The 21,326-nt window shown below is 29.3% G+C and overlaps 1 protein-coding gene across 1 annotated transcript in view; it reads left to right on the top strand.

Annotated features, from left to right (window-relative positions):
- LOC108561480 overlaps positions 1–2,706 on the top strand; it is a 4,892-nt gene extending 2,186 nt beyond the window's left edge. The window contains exons 3-4 of the mRNA XM_017919430.1: positions 2,053–2,166; positions 2,261–2,706. Coding sequence (XP_017774919.1) covers positions 2,053–2,166; positions 2,261–2,429 — 283 coding nt within the window. The 3' untranslated portion in view covers positions 2,430–2,706. The remainder of the gene's footprint in view (positions 1–2,052; positions 2,167–2,260) is intronic.
- Positions 2,707–21,326: the final 18,620 nt, after the last annotated feature.

The raw sequence follows: 21,326 nt of genomic DNA on the forward strand, positions 1-21,326 counted from the left end.
CAATTGAAAAAGGATCAAAACTTGTCCTTAAAATTAAACATAATTTTACAATTACGCTTTTGATAAAAGCAATCATAGTAATTATTTTCAATGGGATAAAACAATGTTTTTAAATTGAAAAAGGATCAAAACTTGTCCTTAAAAATGAACATAATGTTACAATTAAGCCTTTGATAAAAGCAATCATAGTAATAACAATATTCTGAATGGGACAAAACAATGTTTTTATATTGAAAAAGGAACAAATTAAGGATCAAAACTTGTCCTTAAAAATGAACATAATTTTACAATTATATTTTTGATTAAAGAAATCATAGTAATAACAATATTCTCAATGGGACAAAACAATGTTTTTCAATTGAAAAAGGATTAAATTAAGGATCTAAACTTGTCCTTAAACATTAATATTATTTTATAATGATACCTTTCACAAAAGTGTAAATACAACCACAATAATTAGATCATTCTCAACGTTAATAAACAATTTTATTCAATTGAAAAAGAATGAAAGCTTCTCCTGAAATCTCAATATTATTTCACAATTATACATTTGATAAAGGTATAATTTCAATCACAATTTTTCGAATCTTGGGTTTTATTAAATGGTGTAAAATTACTATGATTTACTTACATAAAACAATATTGAAAAAGGATCAAAATGTATGCTTACATCTACATAATTTTATTTCACCTACAGCACAACTACAACATCAATAACACCAAGATTGACAGGCAAAAATAAAGAGAGTTACAGATACACACGTTACAATTATATTATATTTTTTTTTCTATTTGCGAGTAACGAAAAAGTGCTCAAACTGCACCATTAATCAGAGCCACCAGAGATATAACAAGTGGGAGAAGTTTGCAGACTGTGTGTCGCAGCAGCGCGACAACAATATTTCAACTTAATCATAATTAATTAATTGCTTCGCAGTTCTGTGCCCACATTCGCATTTGTAATCGTGATTTAATTATAAAACCTACACTATTCTGCTCGGTCGCAATTATTAAACGCCGAGTGCTGTTCGCAGAAACTTTCATATGCAAATTCTTTGTAATATTATATATATATATATAAATGTATTTTTTTTGTTATTGCACAGCTTTTCATGTAAATTCCCTATCGCAACTTTCAAAACTAATTGTTTAACAATGAATAAATCCTTGTGTCATCCATATTAATGCAATTGTAAAGTCCTCCAAACATTTATAATCTAATAATCCTTAACGTTTCCATCATCAATTTCAAGTGGAATTTATGAAAGGAATATTGTGAAAAAATTAAGTAAATACAATTAAAAATGTATTGTTTCGTGTATATTTTTCACTTATATTTATTAGTTTTACTATAACAAAAAAAGAATCACAAATTCGTTAAGATTTTTGATGAATTTATATGAAACTTGGAAAATTGAAAATTATTAATATTAAATTGATTTTTCCACTCATTTCTGAAACTACTAGGAATATAATTATAAATTTATTAATTTCCCTTCACTTAAATTGTTTAATTACATTTTTAATGAAAAAAAAATCTAAAATAAATTATTTTTGATATAAATTACTAACATTGTATTATTTGTTGAATATAATTTACTATTTGATTAATATTCATGTATATTAAATAAAACATTGTACAAGTTGCATATCCACATAATTATATACAAATATAATATGAATTTCGTGCTGATGTTTGTGTAAATTATTTATTTATTTGTTTATAATGAAAGAAAACAATTAAAAATTATTGGGAACAAGCATGATGGTAATAATAATATATTATTATTTTCGATTAAATTTTGGTTAAAATCGTGTCGATTCATTATGCGCAGATGGTAAATACATTTCGAACATATTTACTATAGATTATGGAGTGTTTTATAAAATAAAACGCAAATATTTACGGTGTCCGCGCGCTGCAAAATCCTGCGGTTTTTCGCAATTGCACAAATTGCGTGCTTTAGGGTTTTGTTTGATATTTTCTTTGTTGTGTTTATTGTTGTTTCGTGAGCTCTGCAGTGTAAAGAGAATGAATGTGTGTTTTTTCAGAGACGGTGTAAACGGCAGGGATTGCGTCCTGCGTACGATTTGCGACAACGCGATGAGCCCTTTGCATCACGAGGCTAATGGATTGTACGGGGAACTGCTGCACATTGCCCTCACGTGAGTTTGTTTTTTGGATGGGAATGATGTTGATGTTGGGTGGATGGTTGAAGGTTGGGTACTTTATTACAGAAATTGAGTTTCATTTTCGCAGGCCGAACTACAGTCGAGATGGGCAGGCGGAACACGGGGCCGAAGCTATTGATGAGATTTATTTGGACGCCCAAAGGGCCGGCAACTACGGCGTCGACTGCATCTCCCTTTATCCCGGATGCCCTTCGGGCCACGGCATCATGGATTCGACCTCGATATTGGATTATTGAACTTCTCTTCTCTTTTCATTTTGATTTAACGCACCGAATCCATTCATTACATGCACGAGATCTCAGTAGATGAAATGATCATTTCATTTATTTCGCAAGCAATTACAGACATTACACCAGAGGTTCACAAACTATGCGAATATTAACTTAAAGTTTGCCATGAGAACAATATTTTGAATTGGTGGCGTTGCAAACGGAAAAAAGTTTGGGAACCCCTGCTTTACACAATTTCAGATATTTTCTTGAACTACTATTTAATTATTTATTTAAAACATCACTTGATTATTTTTACTTAGGATTATTAACTTCGCAAGTACTTGTACAAGTTAACATGTAAATATGAAAATCATTACAATTTCAAACATTTTCATAAACTACCTTCACAAGTACTTGCTCAAGTCACTCTGAACATTTCACTCTTTAAAAGTATTTGCACAAGTTACTTTGAAAATTTGGAAATAATTTTCATTTCAGAATTTTTAATAAACTAGTATTTACTAGTATTTATGTCAAACAACACTCGCCTATTATTTGGGACATTGAATATCACTCTTCACAAGCACTTGTACTAGTTACTTTGAAAATTTGAAAAGCATTTACATTTCACATTTGTTTTTATAAACTCCAATTTAATTATTTATTTCAAACATAATTCGTCTATTACTTGTGACATTGAATATCACTCTTTACAAGTATTTGCGCAAGTTACTTTGAACATTTGGAAATAATTTTCATTTCATAATTTTTCATAAACTAGTATTTAATTATTTATGTCAAACAACACTCGCTTATTAGTTGGATATTTGAATATCACTCTTCACAAGTACTTGTACAAGTTACATTGAAAACTTTGAAAAGCATTTACATTTCACTTTTTGTTTTATAAACTTTAATTTAATTATTTATTTCGAACATTATTCGTTTCTTACTTGGGATATTGAAAATCACTCTTTACAAGTACTTGCTCAAATCACTTTGAACATTTGGAAATAATTTTCATTTTACAATTTTTCATAAACTAGAATTTAATTATTTATTAGTTGGGTATTTGAATATCAATCTTCACAAGTACTTGTACAAGTTACTTTGAAAATTTGAAAAGAATTTACATATCACTATTTTTTTTATAAACTCCAATTTAATTATATATTTCAAACATCACTCGTATTACTATGTAAATATGAAATTCATTACAATTTAAAACTACATCACTCGTTTATCACTTTGTTATTTGAATATCACACTTCACAAGTACTTGCTCAAGTCACTTGAACACTTGGATTCTCATTTCACAATTTTTCATAAACTACTATTAAGTTATTTATGTCAAACAACACACGTTATTTATTTGATAATTTGAATTTGAAGTATTTAATAATTTATATAACTCTTCACAAGTACTTGCATTTAACATTTTTTTTATAAACTCTAATTTAATTATTTATTTCAAACATAATTCGTTTATTACTTGAGACATTGAATATCACTCTTTACAAGTACTTGCTAATTTACTTTGAAAAGCATTGTAATTTCACAATTTTTCATAAATTTTTATTCAATTATTTATCCATCTTTCAACTTATCAACAAGTACTTATGTTCCGCTTTATTTGTACGTGTAGAAATGTCATAAGATACTGTCCAAAACAGACGAAAGGAGGAAAATGAAGAAATAGGAAGAGTTTGAAGAAGTTTACTAAGTAGATTAAGAAACTCAACAAGTTATTACCAATGCAATAAATGACAAGTAACTTATTACTACTTTTGAGTAATTTATTTTATAGTTAATTTGTGAAATATATTGTAGAAATTCATTTCACTTTTGAAAAATTAATTGACAAAAATACTTTTAAATGAAATTTTCTTAAATACAATTTTTTTTCTACAAAAAATATCACACAATTTTTTTTGTCTTACATAAAAAAATTAATACAGTTATAATAAATTAACATTACAGTGAGATTTAGTTGAACTTTTATTAAATATTTATTTATAATTCAGTTGAATGAATCTTTTTTTTAAATGTATATTTACACAGTTCATTTTATGGACGTGCGTAAATATTTTTTGTAAATAAATAACATTATATAATAAATTTAATTTTATACAATGTACAATGGAAACATTCATATATAGACATTATTGAATATTTTACCATTTTATTTAATAAATTTTATTTGTGTATAGTTGTTTCACATTTTTATGTAAAACAATTAATTTACTTATATTTGTTTCCATTTAATTATTTTTTTCACATTCTATTTCATAACATTTTATAAATTTAATTAAACCAAACATTTTTTTATCTAATTTTATGTTGTTTAAACAGCTGCAATTTAGTATTCTTGTATAAATAGTTCAATTTTCTATATCTTTAGATTTTTTTTCGAAAACCTCGGTTCCCGAACAAAAACAAAGAAACAAATATCGATTTCCGAAGGCTTTACGATCTAATTATGATCGGTAACGGATGTACTTTAGTACTTAGTAATAATAACAAGAAAAGTATATAGGTAATAACAATTCAATATGCTGGAAATGGTAGATGTTCAAGCTGCGATTTTAAATGGTCTTCAATTCAGCTTTAATATTGGATATATTCCATTGATACTGTGGATACTTTATAATAGAGAAACGCACGCTGCGCCTGGAATCCTGGACATCCTTCGCTGCGTGCCGCATCGAATTTCAGCATTTGGACTGGAGCCAAAACGCAGAGGCGAAATATTTCATACATCGGAAAGCATTAACTATCAATATTGTCCTTACCAATATAAATTGCACCGTTACTCCAAAACCCGGATCGATTAAACACCAATTTTACCATGTTTTCATTACAATAAACTTCCCATTAAGGTGGACCATTAAATTCCTATTTTTTGTTTCGTTTCGTGTGTTTAATAATAACGATCGCTCTTAAAATTTTGTAATTCGCGTTAAATTCACGTCGCTTCGCCGGTTTTAAGTGTTTATACAGAAAATGCTAAAACAAATTTGCTCGGACATTTTCTGATGCTAAAAAACAAACTTTGATTTGCATGCACTGGAATATTATATCAAAAATGAAATAAAAAAAAGGGAGAGAGAGGAAATTGCAAATTATGTTTGGGTGAGTGAAAAATTGTACGAATTGAGAGAAATAAAAAATTATTGGAAATACGCACGAGCGTTTTCCCAATTGGAAATTTTATTTTGTGCCAATGATCTTGCTGAATGGAATCCCCGTTGAATGAGTTATTTGGCACGTAAAACCAGATGGCAATTAGCGCTAATTACAATTCCGAATCAATAGCGCATATAAATAACCGTTGGATACGATGTTTTTAATTAGAGGTAATTAATGGGTGAATGTTACACTGAAACGCAAACAAAAATATTACGTGTGAGTTCAAAAACAAAGATCCTTATCAGAAATTAGTACAGGTTTCACCCGATTTACGAACTAGTTCCGTTTCAAAAGGTTGTTCGTAAGTCGGAAGAATTTTCAAAATATACTTATCTTAGCACAATTTATCATGGTTTTTACTTTTATATATGTTAAATTCCGTATTACTGACTGCATAAATTTGAAAAAATAGATTGAAATAAACGAAATACTTACTTACAAATACTTTTCATCACAAATATTTAATAAAAAACGAAACAAATGCAACAAAACATAATTTCGAAAAATATTGCATAAGGTGGCGCAAAAGTAATGTCATAATTTGAATTGGCTGCCATTTTTGCAGATGGCGCCAAATGTCATTGTGCTTTGACATTTATGATGTAGATATATAGTGAATTAGTTGTTAACCTCAAGAACGTGGATTTATTGCTACTGATACTTGACAGATTCAGTCTTTTGTTTTAATGAATTTTGTTCGTAAGTAAGGGAATTTCACTTATATTTAAAAAAATGTATATAATTAAATATAAACGAATGTTGTTAGTTTATATGAAATAATTACAAAATTTTAATTACAATTTTTGTGAAATAAAATTGATTTTCTGATACATTTTATTTGTTAAAAGATTTTTAATCTGTTCAATGAAAAAGTTTTTTTTTTTTCATTTTCAAAGCTTCTTTCATTGTCATTCTGATTCGTTTGAAGATTATATAAATATGCATTAATTAGTATAACTTTTCAATCGGATTATAATTCTCTCGTGAAAGTATTTAAAGAAATTGTAATATTTGACTTCTAAATCTTCAAACATTATAAATATTTGTCAGATTTATTGTTTAATATGAAATATTTGACAATTTTCAATTTTTATTAGCTCTCTGAAAAGAAAGTTGTCAATCTGATTTAAGTACAATTTAAAATCTATGTTGTTAATAAATTTTCGTCAGAAAACTTCCTTAATTTTCTCTTTTTACTAACAAATGGTTCCTAAATCTTCAACTGAAAATCCATAATTTTCTGCAATCAATAAATTTATAACAACTTTTTTTGTAGACATTTTCTATTTATATTGATTAAGTCATCTGTACAACTTATTTTCTAATTGTTTGAATTATGCTTTTTTTCGACCACTGAAATTTCTTTCTTACATGGAACCTTCGTTCTTAGAGTAACAGTATCCATGGTATAACTGTGGTAACACTGTGGGATATCTTCTTCTGTTTTGGAGCCTTAGGTTTGGTGAATAATGAATTCAACAAGTTTTACTTTTGGTTTATTATTAAAATATTCTTTAAAGTGTTTGCTTTATTGTAGTTCTTCCCTCAAGACTCTGTAGTTGTATCTTTAACGTTTTTCCTAAGACTAATTACAAATACTTATTCTACATATAAAATTAACTAAAGAAGTGAGTAAGATACGTTTTTGATAATAAACTCTGTTTCAGGTCACTTCTGCATTTTGGTTCTGACATGAAAATATGAGAAATGTTCTTATCAGTCATTGGTCTCGAAGAAACTGCCTATTGTAAGCCTTAATTCTTATAAGTCATTGCCTTCAGTAGTAAACAACAACTGTATAAGAAACTTAGCTTTGTATAAAGCAAATAATTAAAATATTTTTTTTCCAATTTAATAATTTATAAAGAAAGTTTTACATTTGTAGTAGTCAATTTTTGAATAAAAATTTTTCATAATATCAAATGAAAATGAAGTTCAATTGCTATCAAAATATGAAATATATAATATTTCATTTATTTATTGATTAATTTACACATTTTCATTACTTATTTATGGATAAATTTATATTAAATTTGTATTATTTCTTATTTTAACAAACAAAATTATTATTTAAAAAAAATCCCAATTATTTTTACATCAAATGGAAATAAATATTTTTTTCTATTTTTGTGAAAAAAAAAACTGTTATTTTCACTAATATTTATTTTTGTAATTTCTTCCTAAAAAAAATCTAAAGTGAAATCAATAATTTCTGCAAGAGTTTAATTAAAAAAAAATATAGAAATGTTACAGACATTTCTCCGCTCAAATCTATGGTTAAAATTTTCAAAGATTTATGTTTCGAATATTAAAGTTCTACTATACTTTATTTGTATTGGCATTGACAGGCATGCAAACTTTCCGCAGGCAGTAAATAACGTTTGATTAAACCGAAACACATATTTTTTGTTTGTTTTTTGTTTCATTCCTCTCTCTCTCTCTTTCTCTCTTCCACTCACACACCCTTTACTTCTGATGTTCGCTTGGAAGTGAGAGCAAATTTATGGGGTTCAATGTAATTAATATTCGTATTAAACTGTGCCCCATTCATCACCAGTTATTGCAATTAAAACTTATATATTTTCAGGCGTCGTGTCAATATTCCGATCATAAATCAGGTATAGTAGCGTGTACGTGCGTGGGGCACGTGAGCGAAGTCCGGCACTGCAGAAGGCGGCTGCCGGTAGTTTGGACAACCGTTAAATAATTCAGATATTTTCTGTGTGTGTGTGTTGTTCGAATAAATCACTGCGAAAAAAAAAACATCATCATCATTAAAAATCAGTGTTCGTACATGGAAATTTACACAGCGAAAAACGCTGCTGACTGCGACGATTCTGCAGCATTTTTTTTTATTCCTGCCTATTCCATGTTACTACAAACATGCGGACAAAATTGGAAATTCGAACACCAAAACTAAATATAATAAAAAAAAAAGTACGAACAATCGATATGAATTATTAAACCACTGTTGAAAAGTACAACCACGATTTAGATTTATTAATAAGTAGAATTGAAAATGAATCATATGCAAAATTTGATTTTAAAAAAATTGCTGAAAACAAATTTTGAACTTAAAAATCTAAGGAAAATAAATTATTTTGCTGAATTAAAATTGTGTTTGTTTAGAAATTATAAAATCGGATTATAGAGATTCCTGACTCATGAAAACCGGACTATGCGAGGTATTGCTATAAAAGAATGTTATATAAGTATTTCTTATGTAGAAATACCTCGCATAGTCCGGTTTTAAATTGTTATAATTTCTTTATATTTTTGAAATTTCTTTCTTAGTAAATGAATATAAAATATGGAAATGCTTGTATAAAAATCAAGCTTATTTATAGGAAATGATGTAAATAATAAAATTAGTAGATAGATTTTAATTTACATATAAACTAGTAAGTAAATTATAATTATATCGTTTTATCTGTTGGGTTTATACGATCTTCGTGTACCAATTTGCATAATGTTCGTGAGGGTTGGTTTCTGATGTTTTGCTATTAGTAGCAGGAAATAGGTGGAATGGAATAGTTGGAATCGAAGATTGAACAAAGCAACACGTATAATGGATATTGAAATTTACGATGGATGCGCCCGGGCCCAATGGTTTCAATTATTCCCCGCCAATGGAAATTTCGTTGTCTATACACTAAACAAAAAACATACATTTGAATGATATGATCACGAAATATTCACATTTTCTATTAAATCCAATAATGTTTATTTCAATTCACTACTTTCTACATCAAATATGTCAAAAACGAAGGCAGAAAATGAAACTAATCTTAGAAACTGATGAATCGGATGGGACAAATCTTTGTGGGCCACATGTGGCCCGCGGGCCACCATTTCAAATATGCCTGAAATGTAAAAGTAAAACGTAGAATTTTAATATTTTTTAATAAATTTAAATGTAATTTTAATGATAAAGTGAAAATCTAGGTTTAAAGTAGAATATATTCTTTGTTTTTCTTAATTTTTTTTAGTTATTTTTTTTTAATAATATAAAAAAATGTATAATAAAAGAAACTTGATATTTGAAGTGGAAACTGAGGAGTGTATATGAAGCAAACAATTTCACTTTAAGACATCTTCGAGTAGAGAAATTGCTGCCCACCGCATCTGGCTCTGAAGCAGAGACGTCGTAAAGCCAGAACTAATTAAGTAAGATCCTGGTCAGGTCGATACTTTCGGCTCGCTATTTCATGCAGCTGCATCGAACTCGTTACGTTCGAAGTGGAAAAATAAAAAGTAATATGATACAACGAAGGTGTTGCCGTCGCGCAGAGTTCATGATGATGATAATAATGTAGAAATAAATTTCAAAAAAAAAAAAGTAGTTGTAATAAAAGTATGTTGAGAATCTCCGTCTGAAATGGGAGCATAAATATCTACGGTGCCGGCAATATATCCGATGTCATCTGTGCGTATGTATAAAGAACAGAATAATTTGAACGTCAGTGGTGTATCAATCAACATTATTAGCTTTTCCTCAGTTTAAGCAGAAGATTGCTTCAATCTAATCGAGAGGATTGCAGAAAGCTGAAGATTAATGTTTAGAAAGTGTTTTCACATATTTTTCCAATAAATATCAAACTTTATTTATAGTAATTCCTTAAGATATTTTTCTTAGATAAAATTATATTAATAACATATCTTCATATAGATTATGTTTTAATACTTCAATTAACCTTGAATTATTTGTAAAAATAATATATTTACAGATGCTAAGAAATTATCGTTTAGTTCTGAAATAAAACAAAAGATGGCGCCACAAGTATTCACCTATGTCTCATTCTTACTATTTTTAAACAACTAGAAGTCAATTAGAAGTAATAAAATAAGGTACAGGTATCTCTCTCTTACGAAGTAGTTCCATTCCAAACGGTTGTTCGTAAGACGATTTTGTTCGTAAGTCGGGGAATTAAAAATAATATCTATCAGTATTGCAAAGGGTGTCGAATATTTGTTCGTAAGTCGGGGGAATTTTAAAAACTTTAAAAATATTCTTATCTTACCACACTTTATCATTGTTTTTACTGACTGCATAAATTTGAAAAAATAGATCAAAAAAAATACTTACTAGAAATACTAAAATATATGAATTTTCCAAATTTGTGTGTCTCAATCATGTAAAATTTTGAGTAATTTAACCACGACTTAATGATAGGAAACTTAAATTAAACTAATTTGATCTAAACTCTGATAATTTCATTTATAAATTAATTAAATTATCATTTTTTTCTAAATTTCGAGTGATTTAATCACGAAAATGTAAAGTTAAGTAAAAACTGAAGACAAAAGTTTAGGAGTATAAATTTATGTGTTCTGCTGCTGCTAAAAACGTTATTAATAGTAATTCCTTAAGATATTTTTCTTAGATTACATTATATTAAAAACAGATGCTAAGAAATTATCGATTAGTTCTGAAATAAAACAAAATATGGCGCTACAAGAATTCACCTATGATTCATTCTTGAATTCTTACTATTTTGAACAACTAGAACTCAATTAGAACTAGCAAAATAAAGAACAGGTATCTCTATCTTATGAAGTAGTTCCATTCCAAAGGGTTGTTCGTATGTCGATTTTGTTCGTAAGTCGGGGGAATTTAAAAAATTTAAAAATATTCTTATCTTACCACACTTTATCATTGTTTTTACTTTTCGATATGTTAATTTCCGTATTACTGACTGCATAAATTTGAAAAAATTTACAAATTACAAATTTACAAATACTTTTCAATGTAGACATCACAATTATTTAGTACATCTTCTAAAAATATTATATTTTATTAAAGAAATTATCAATTTTTGTTTGGACACTTATTTTTTTTTATAAATCTCATTGTAACAAGTTAGAGTTTTTAAAAGTTTGTTCGTAAGTGTGGAATTCGTAAATCGGGGGAAACAGGAAACCAATAAAATATATATGCATTTTATATATTTTAATTACGAATATTCAGAAAATGTACTAAGTTGAAAGAATATCAATAAATATGTTTTTGATTAAAAAAAAAATATATTAATTTTTCAAATTTTTGTGTCTCAATCATGTAAAATTTTGAGTAATTTGACCACGACTTAATGATAGGAAACGTAAATTAAACTAATTTGATCTAAACTCTCTTATTTTCATTTATAAATTAATCATTTTTTTCTAAATTTCGAGTTGTTTAATCACGAAAATGTAAAGTTAAGTAAAAACTGAAGACAAAAGTTTAGGAGTATAAATGTATGTGTTCTGCTGCTGCTAAAAACGTTATTTATAGTAATTCCTTAAAATATTTTTCTTAGATTAAATTATATTATTATCAAATCTTCATGTAGATTATCTTTTAATACTTCAATCAACCTTGAGTTATTTGTAAAAATAATATATTTACAGATTTTAAGAAATTATCGATTAGTTCTGAAATATAACAAAAGATGGCGCTACAAGTATTCGCCTATGACTCATTCTTAAATTCTTACTATTTTTAAAAAACTAGAAGTAACAAAACTTAGAAGTAACAAAAGGTACAGGTATCTCTCTCTCTCTCTCTTACGAACTAGTTCCATTCCAAAGGGTTGTTCGTAAGTCGATTTTGTTCGTAAGTCGGGGAAATTTTAAAAATATTCTTATTTTACCACACTTTATCATTGTTTTTACTTTTAGATATGTTAATTTCCGTATTACTGACAGCATACATTTGAAAAAATTTACAAACTTACAAATACTTTTTAATGTAGACATCACAATTATTAAATAAATCTTCCAAAAATATTATAATTTATTAAAGAAATTATCAATTTTAGTTTGGTCACTTATTTTTTTTATAAATCTCATTGTAACAAGTTAGAGTTTTTAGAATTTTGTTCGTAAGTGTGGATTTCGTAAATCGGGAGAAACTTGAAAACAATAAAATATATGCATTTTATATATTTTAATTACAAATATACAGAAAATGTACTAAGTTGAGAGAATATCAATAAATATGGTTTTGATTAAAAAAAAATATATTAATTTTCCAAAGTAAAGTTTTGAGTAATTTGACCACGTCTTAATGATAGGAAACGTGAACTAAACTAATTTGATCTAAACTCTCCTATTTCCATTTATAAATTAATTAAATTATCTTTTTTTTTCTAAATTTCGAGTGATTTAATCACGAAAATGTAAAGTTAAGTAAAAACTGAAGACAAAAGTTTAAGAGCATAAATTTATGTGTTCTGCTGCTGTTAATTGCCACAATTTATTAAAATAAAAATTTCATTCGGCAAACTTTTTAATTAGATTATCCCAAAGTCTCGACCGACATAAAACACCTATAATTACATCTGCAAAAACGATATAAACTTAATGACGTCGTTCCAAGACTCTGCAGAGGTGATTAAAACAAGCATTTTTTTTTCAAAGCATAAAAATAAAAAACAAACAAAATATTTATATATACATTTCATGAGACAACTCCTTGAAAACTTTCCCATTATTTCTTTATCTTTATCCTTCAAGACTTCATCTTGATTGATGGAAGATAACTTATGTGTGTATATCTGGATTGAGCGCGTGAATATTTCCCAAATGTATACTAATGGTATTCATCCTCAGAGTAAATCTTCTGCTGCGACAAATTAATCACGAGTTGCGAACAGTCATTTTTCATCCAAAATTCTCTTCTTTTTTTTTGTCGATTCGCTTTTGGCGCCGCTGTGAATGGCTTTGCAATGGGCGTTCTGTGCCAATAATAATTATGCCAGGTTCGATGGTCTGAATGCGTGGGCATAATGGCCTAATCAGGGGCCGCATGTTGTGGTCACTATTGGGCTTTGATAAATGTTAATAATAAATCAAGCAAATTTGCAATCATCGCAGCGACTGCCCCGAGCATTACACAGAATTCGAATGCAAATTAACTTTTCATTAAATTCTTTTCTCTTACTCATGATCGTGATTTTGGTAATGTTATATAAGTTAATTATCAGTGAAAAGGTGAAACTTTTATTTGTCGAAGTTTTGACGCTCACATTTTATTCAATCATTACAGAAACACGTTAATAATTTAACGCATATAAAATATACAACTACGACTTATTAGAAAAGTCTACTATATGATTGATAACAGTTTTGTTCTGATAACAAATTTGGTAATTGAAACATTACCAAATTTGTTATCAGAACAAAACTGTTATATAAGTTAATTATCTCGGTGGAGGAGTTGGATGTAAGGGAATGGGGGAGAGGACTAGATGAGAGAGACACGGTTAATGCCTGTCATCGATTTCGGGTGTTCCATTATTGAAGCACACGAGGGTGGAAAGAAATAGGTGGAATGTAATAGCTTTAATCGGAGAAATTGGACAAAGCGACACGTCCGTTCGAAATTGAAATTTATGGTGGATGCGAAAGGTACGATCATTTCAATTGTTTGCGTCTGTATTTCCACGCAGCTAAATTATTTCACTGATATTTCAAATCAAATAACGAATTGATTTATGTTGCAATAATTGAACAAAATAATTAACAAATAATTAACGTAACTTGGTAATAATGAAATATTTAACTAATAGAATTTAATATCAACACAAATTTATAATCCAATGAAGACTTTTAATAACTAGAACTAATACCAATTCTATAAATTTTTCAATATTGATTTTATTGAGATTAAGTAACATTTCCTAAATTATAATGAGTTGTGATTAAGTAATGTAAGACTTGGATAAATTAATCAAAAGATTTCAAAGAAATTGGACTGAAATTACATTAGTATAATACAGTGGACGAGAGAGGTAATCCTTCGGTTCTTTGGGGTAGAGTAACAAATTGAAGTGACGGCAAGTGCTTTATTCGGTTGGAGGATGAGAGTATAAGAAAAAGTAGATGCTATCATCCGTAGTGGATGATTTAATGATTTCATTTTGCATCGGCCATCGCAAGATACGATATGGATCAAATTTCTTATCAATGTGGAACACGGATAGCAGCTGGCATTTCTATTATCGTGTCCGACCAGATCGTACCTAAATTCCATCGATATTACTACACATTCCGGTATATATTCTATACCTACCGGCGTCGTGAGGAATTTGTGCGGTCACACAGTAGTGACAACATATTAAAAAAGGTATATAGATTAAGTGAAATTAATAATGAATTCCGATAATCTTAAGGTGCTTCTATATCGAAATCCCGACAACCATAATCCCGACAGTAGCAAAATCTGGACAGTATCAAAATATGGATATCTTTCATTATTTAGAGAGAAAAATCTATATAGAGAGAAAAGAGCAAACTATATATTTAAAAAGTCTCTTAGTATATACGTCTTTTTTTATTTAGAATTATTGAAACATTTCAAAGAAAACAACAAAGAAAATAGAATCTTGACGGTGATAAATGACCGACAAAATAGGACAACCATGAATTATCTTCGCGGATTAGCTCATAGTGTTTCATTATAATTTTTTGTTTCCATTGAAGTTTATGTACTCAAATGATTACCAAAATCCGATTAAAAATTTCGGTATTTTGATACTTATTCGGGATTTCGAATGTCTGGAATTTGATTGTCGTGATTTTGATCATCTTAAGGTATATCTATATCGAAATCTCGACAACCATAATTCCGACAGTAGCAAAATCTCGACAGTATCAAAATACCGATATCTTTCATTATTTAATATAGATGTAAAAAAAAATAATTTAAAAATAGAGTTTGTTGTGTCCGATCATTACAATTGTTATTGTAAATAGAGAGAAAAAAGCAAACTATGTATTTACAAAGTCTCTTAGTTTATACGTATATTCAGATTTATTGAAATATTTCAAAGTGTACAACAAGTCGAAACTATAAAATAGAATCTAGACGGTGATAAATGACCGACAAAACAGGACAACCATGAATTATCTTTGCGGAATAGCTCATAGTGTTTCATTATAATTATTTTGTTTCTATTGAATTTTATGTTATCAAATGATTACCAAAATCCGCTATAATATTTCAAATTTTTGGTACTTATACGGAATTTCAAATGTCTGGATTTTGATTGTCGGGATTTTCGTTGTCGTTATTTTGATCATCTTAAGGTACATCTATATCGAAATCCCGACAACCATAATCCCGACAGTATGAAAATACTGATATCTTTCATTATTTGATATTGACGAATGAATTTAAAAATGAGAATTTGTTGTGTCCAAACATTATAATTGTTATTGTAAATAGAGAGAACAAAAGCAAACTATGTGTTTAAAAAGTCTCTAAGTTTATACGTCTTTTTTATTTAGAATTAGTGAAAGATTTCAAAGAAAACAACAAGTCAAAACTATAGAATATAATCTTGACGGTGATAAATGACCGACAAAACAAGACAACCATGAATTATCTTTACGGAATAGCTCATAGTGTTTCATTATAATTATTATTTTTCATTGAAGTTTATGTTATCAAATGATTGATAAAATCCGCTAAAATATTCAGGATTTTTGATACTTATTCAGGATTTCGATTGTCGGGATTTTGATTGTCGGGATTTCGTTGTCAGGATTTTTATGCGAAGCGTCTTAAGGTCAAGTTGAATAAAGTATGATATGTATTTAAGTTAGAAAACAACAAGTCAAAACTATAAAATGGAATCTTGAAGGTGATAAATGACCGACAAAACAGGACAACTATGAATTATCTTCGCAGAATTTCATTATAATTATTTTATTTTTTTTTTCATTGAAGTTTACGTTATCAAATGATTGCCAAAATCCGCTAAAATATTCGGGATTTTGGTACTTATTTTTGATTTTGAATGTAGGGATTTTGATTGTCGGGATTTTTGTTGTCGTGATTTTGATGCGAAGCGTCTTAAGGTCACGTTGAATAAAGTAAAAAAATTGAAAAAAAAAGAATTTTTAAAATGAGTTTAAGAGTATATAAGGCATTGAAAACTACACAAAAAATTTGGTTTATTAAAATTAAGTAAATATGACACTGATATATAGTGATATGATATGTATTTAAGTTATCATTAAAAAAAAATATTGAATTTGGATTGCCAAAGTCCACTAAAATGTTCAGGATTTGATACTGTCGGTATTTTGATCTGAACTGTTTTAAGGTCACGTTGAATAAAGTATGTAGTAATATAAGATATGTAGTGATATGAATTTGGATTGCCAAAGTCCAATAAAATGTTCGGGTTGTTGATACTGTCGGGATTTCGGTTGTCGGGATTTTTATCCGAACCGTCTTAAGGTCATATTGAATAACGTAATAAAGTTGTCGACGTTTCGAATGCGAAATTTTAATTTACAAGGGTGACGTGCATTGTTTTCACTCCCCTTTGCCTTCCAGGAAGTTCGTATTAAAGGGTTGTTTTTTTTCTGTAGTTCTTCGTAGAAAACAAATGTGATAATGCGGGGTGTGTAAATGTCACTGGGAGCGCGAGCTTTGCAAGGAGGAAGAGGGTGTTTTTTTTGATATAAAACACGCGACACGGGCTTCCTACTTTAATACTCGGCTCATTAACATGTCGCCAGACGTGGGGAGGGGGGTTTCGACAAAAACCTCTCGCTTGGTCTCCTTCGTTCGGAAACAATATGCTAATTAATGCCGTCAATAAAAGTAATTTAACACCCGGTTGGAGCGTGGGGGTTGAAGAAGAGCGCGCAACGAGCAGAAGGAAAAGAAAAGTCGGTAGGAAGGAGTTTGGGATGGAATTTACGATGCATCGTTATGGCGCGTTTCCTTCCACATCCCTTGTACTCATCATAGACAAGGGTTTTTAATTAAGCTCTTCGCATTTCTTATTTTACTTTTTCTTTTTGTCGACGTATAAATATGGTTGATGGCCTGTGTGCATTCGCACGTCTCGTGCGGCTGCTTTAATCAAATATAATCAAGCACTAAATCATCAATTTTAACGACTTCCTCCCATAACCAGCAAACTTTTTACAAACTTCGAGCGAAACAATAAACATACGTTTACGAAACATGCATTATTTTTTATAGTGTTATATTATGATTAAATACATAAAATTGAATTAAGTTTTGTTATTAATGACGCAAATACAAATTGATTAGGTAGTTACATAAGTCCGTTTGTATTTGGGTGTATTTTTTTGTTAATGATAGTTGTGTACAGTTGTACCTACATTTTAGTGTAAAGTTTATTTAATTTTGATATAGAAGAAAAACGAGAATTTTCGTATGTATATATTATTGAATTTTAATTTTAAAAACGAACGGACTTATGTAACAAGCCAATAAAGTGATTTATTTAAGTTTTAATTGAATGAAAATATTATATAATAAATTATGAATTCTTCCTAAATAAATTTTGGTTTTGGTATTTAAATTTAAATATTATTGAGACAACTATTGTCATTTATAACGTTCCTATTAAAATTGGATTATTTTACTTGAAATTGATGGCAAAAAGTTTTACAAAATGACATTGATTTATTTAAGAGATGAATTAAAATTTAGATGTTATTTGGAGCAAGTGTGGATTACAATTTGAAACAGTTGATATGAGCAGAGAAAATATGTGTAAAATTTTATAAAATCACAATTATTATTAACTATTTCTATAATATTATCATCATATTTAAAACAAAAACAAATTTTATGGACAATTTTATAGATTATTATAAAAATATTGTTAATTATTTAATGATTTCCAAAATTCGCTAAAATATTCCGAATTTCGATACTTCTTCGGGATTTCGAATGTCGGGATTTTCGTTGTTATGATTTTGATGCGAAGCTTCTTAAAGTCACGTTGAATAAAGTAATAAATTTGAAAAAGTTGAATTTTTAAAATGATTTTAAAAGTATATAAGGCGCAGAAGGCTTTACAGAAAAATTTGTTTAAGTAGAGTTAAGTAAATATGAAAAAATATTGAACACTAAAATGTTCGGTTGTTGATACTGTCGGGATTTATTTAATTTTGCTATCTAATTTGTGACCTTGTGTACAGTGAAATAGAAGAAAAAACGAGAATTTTTGGATGTATATATTATTGAATTTTAATTTAAAACGGTCATATGTAACAAGTCAATAAAGTGATTTAAATACATTTTACTTGAAATTGATGGATCACAATATGTGTATTTTTATAAAATCATAATTATTATTAACTATTTTTATAATATTATCTTCATATTTAAAAAATACAATTTTATGGACATTTTTATAGAATATTGTAAAAATATGATTAATTATTTATTAATTAGAACTAAATTAAAGTTTGTCAATAATGGAAGTAATACATGTTCGCAAAAATTAAGATATTTGGAAACAAAACTGTAGTAATTAGTAATTATATAGTAAAAATCAGGTATAAACAAGACTCTTTCTTATCTTTACTTTTTTGACTGGAATTTTGTGTATATTAGTTTACTTATTGTAATTTTTCTTAAATAATTTATATATGAAATAAATTCATTAAAGCAAGAAATTGTTCCTTTTGATAATAGCCAATTTATTTTTTTTAAACTGTATAAAAGCGATGTTAGCAAACAGAGTCATCAGACTGTGCCTGTGATGAAGAAGAGGACACAGAAGAGGCAATGATGGTTCCGTTGCTCTTTGCACACCAACTGGAGAAGCAGCGCAGAGAGGCAAATGACTCTCATGGCCATCAAAAGTGCATTTTATGTATGTGGTATGCTTTTGCAAACCAATAAATAAGTTGTATAAAATCGAAAATGTATAATGAAAGTACCTTGTAAAGTTATTATTTAGAATGTATTAATTGTGATTTAATATTCCTATAAATGTGGATGAAAAAGATAAAAAATGCTTGATAAAAAAAGGTGTGAATGTAGTTTAAATATTTGTATACGGAAAGTAGGTGAACGAGTTCATCAATTCAACGCTCGATGGGAGGTTGTATCTGGCATAAAAATGGCAATTATATGGTATATTGCATGTGCATGCAGAACGTGTGCATTGTGTGGAGGATGTACGTGATGGGATGCCGATCGAGGGATTTCGCAGATTTAGCATTACAAAACGGGAACAAGGGCTTCCATCGAATAAGGGCAAGCAAGCGGGAGCGGAGGGTGACCAGAAGGAGGACGAAAAGAAGGGAAGAAAAAAAAAGAAAGGGTACCATGTGAATTTGTGGAGGAAGAGCGGAGCAGGAGGAGGATTAGAAGGGTCCAATTTGGTGGACACGTCTCGGGAGTGCCGGACGGACACTGCCGTCCGTCTCCGGACGAAATCCCACGACGGAATTGGCACCGTCCAGGGAAATTTACTGGAACAGCTACTAAAATGGGAACACGATACGGCACTAACCAAAACCTCCCTTTTCCCTCTACACACACACACCAAACAAAAAAAAAACCACACACAAACAAAACGAATACAATAGTCGAACAAAGGGTATGCGTAAATTCCCATTTGAAATCATCCAAAACGCGTTAAAGTTGTCCCTTTTTTTATACATATTATTTACATAATACAAGTGATTCATTCCAGTGATTCCAATTATTATTAATACTCATTAATTGTTTTTTTTACTTAATGAATTTGAAGGGTTATTTTTTGTGTTTGAATGGAGTAGAATAGTACGCGAGGAGGTAATAATATGCGATTGAATAATGGTTTGGCATCGATTCTCCACCCTTTGCATGTTTCTCGCACAGCCTCGAAGCCGTGACACATGATTAGTGAGCGCGGCTTAGGGAATTGATCACGTCCATCGCCGACAGTTTAATAACACCTACGGCTTATCCATTTATAAACTTCCGCTTTGCAGCGCGCGCGCGGCAGACAACAACGACAACAAAAATCCAATTTTGAAAGACAAAAGGTCGATTAGTGCGGGCTTTCCCCCATTAGGGCGGAAGACAGATGTATCAACTGCGTCCCTGCAGATCGCCACCACTCAATGCTTCCTGCCTGCAGACACACGTCAACTGTATCAAATAGTAATCCACACTTGCTCCAAATAACATCTGAATTTAAATTCATCCTTTACAAATCAATATTGTTTTTTTTTTAACTTTTTCCCAATCAATTTCAAAAACAAATAATCCAACTTTATTGAACTTTTATTTCCGCCTGGACGTGGCACGAGAATTAAGTCTTCCTCACGTGGACTATACCATCTTTAAATTAGAAAATATCTCAATTTGAGGACTAGAAAAGGACTGGTATTGTTGAAATCGGCTACTGTTTTTCATGACTGTTTCTATTTGAAGGTCCTCATCAATTCTACTGTTTTTCGATTGGATTCTTTGTATGATCGCAATATTAGATCTGCTCCTGACTCCTCACAACTGTTTTCTTTCGAATTTCGCGAGTCTTCCCGTAATGATTTCCTGAACTAAATTTCGAGTTGTTGTCTTTTTGCTTGGATGTGATCTTTCCAGAACAATCTTCCATCTAGATCAGCGGTCGGGGAACCGGGGTAAATTACCCAAAATGGGGTAAAAATGATTTTTTTTGGGTAATAGGGAAATTTTTCTGATTTCATCTTACCAAACTCATAGAGCAGTTCTCTGACTACTTTGCAGATCTTGATGTACAAACTGTGAATTGGGTTGTAGATCCTTTTAAATGTGAAATTACTAACATACCAGAAGAACCTCCAGGTTTGGCAGAGGCAATTCTTGAACTTCGATCCAATACTGAAGCACGTATTCAATATGAGACCAAAGAAAATCTGTCGTCTTTTTGGTTGTCGAATGCTGCAAAGGCTTTCAAAATTGCACACGAGGAGGCGGTAAAAAAATTGCTGCCA

The sequence above is a fragment of the Nicrophorus vespilloides genome, unplaced genomic scaffold, assembly GCF_001412225.1.
Source record: "Nicrophorus vespilloides isolate i.1.1-1 unplaced genomic scaffold, Nicve_v1.0, whole genome shotgun sequence".
Lineage (NCBI taxonomy): Eukaryota > Metazoa > Arthropoda > Insecta > Coleoptera > Silphidae > Nicrophorus > Nicrophorus vespilloides.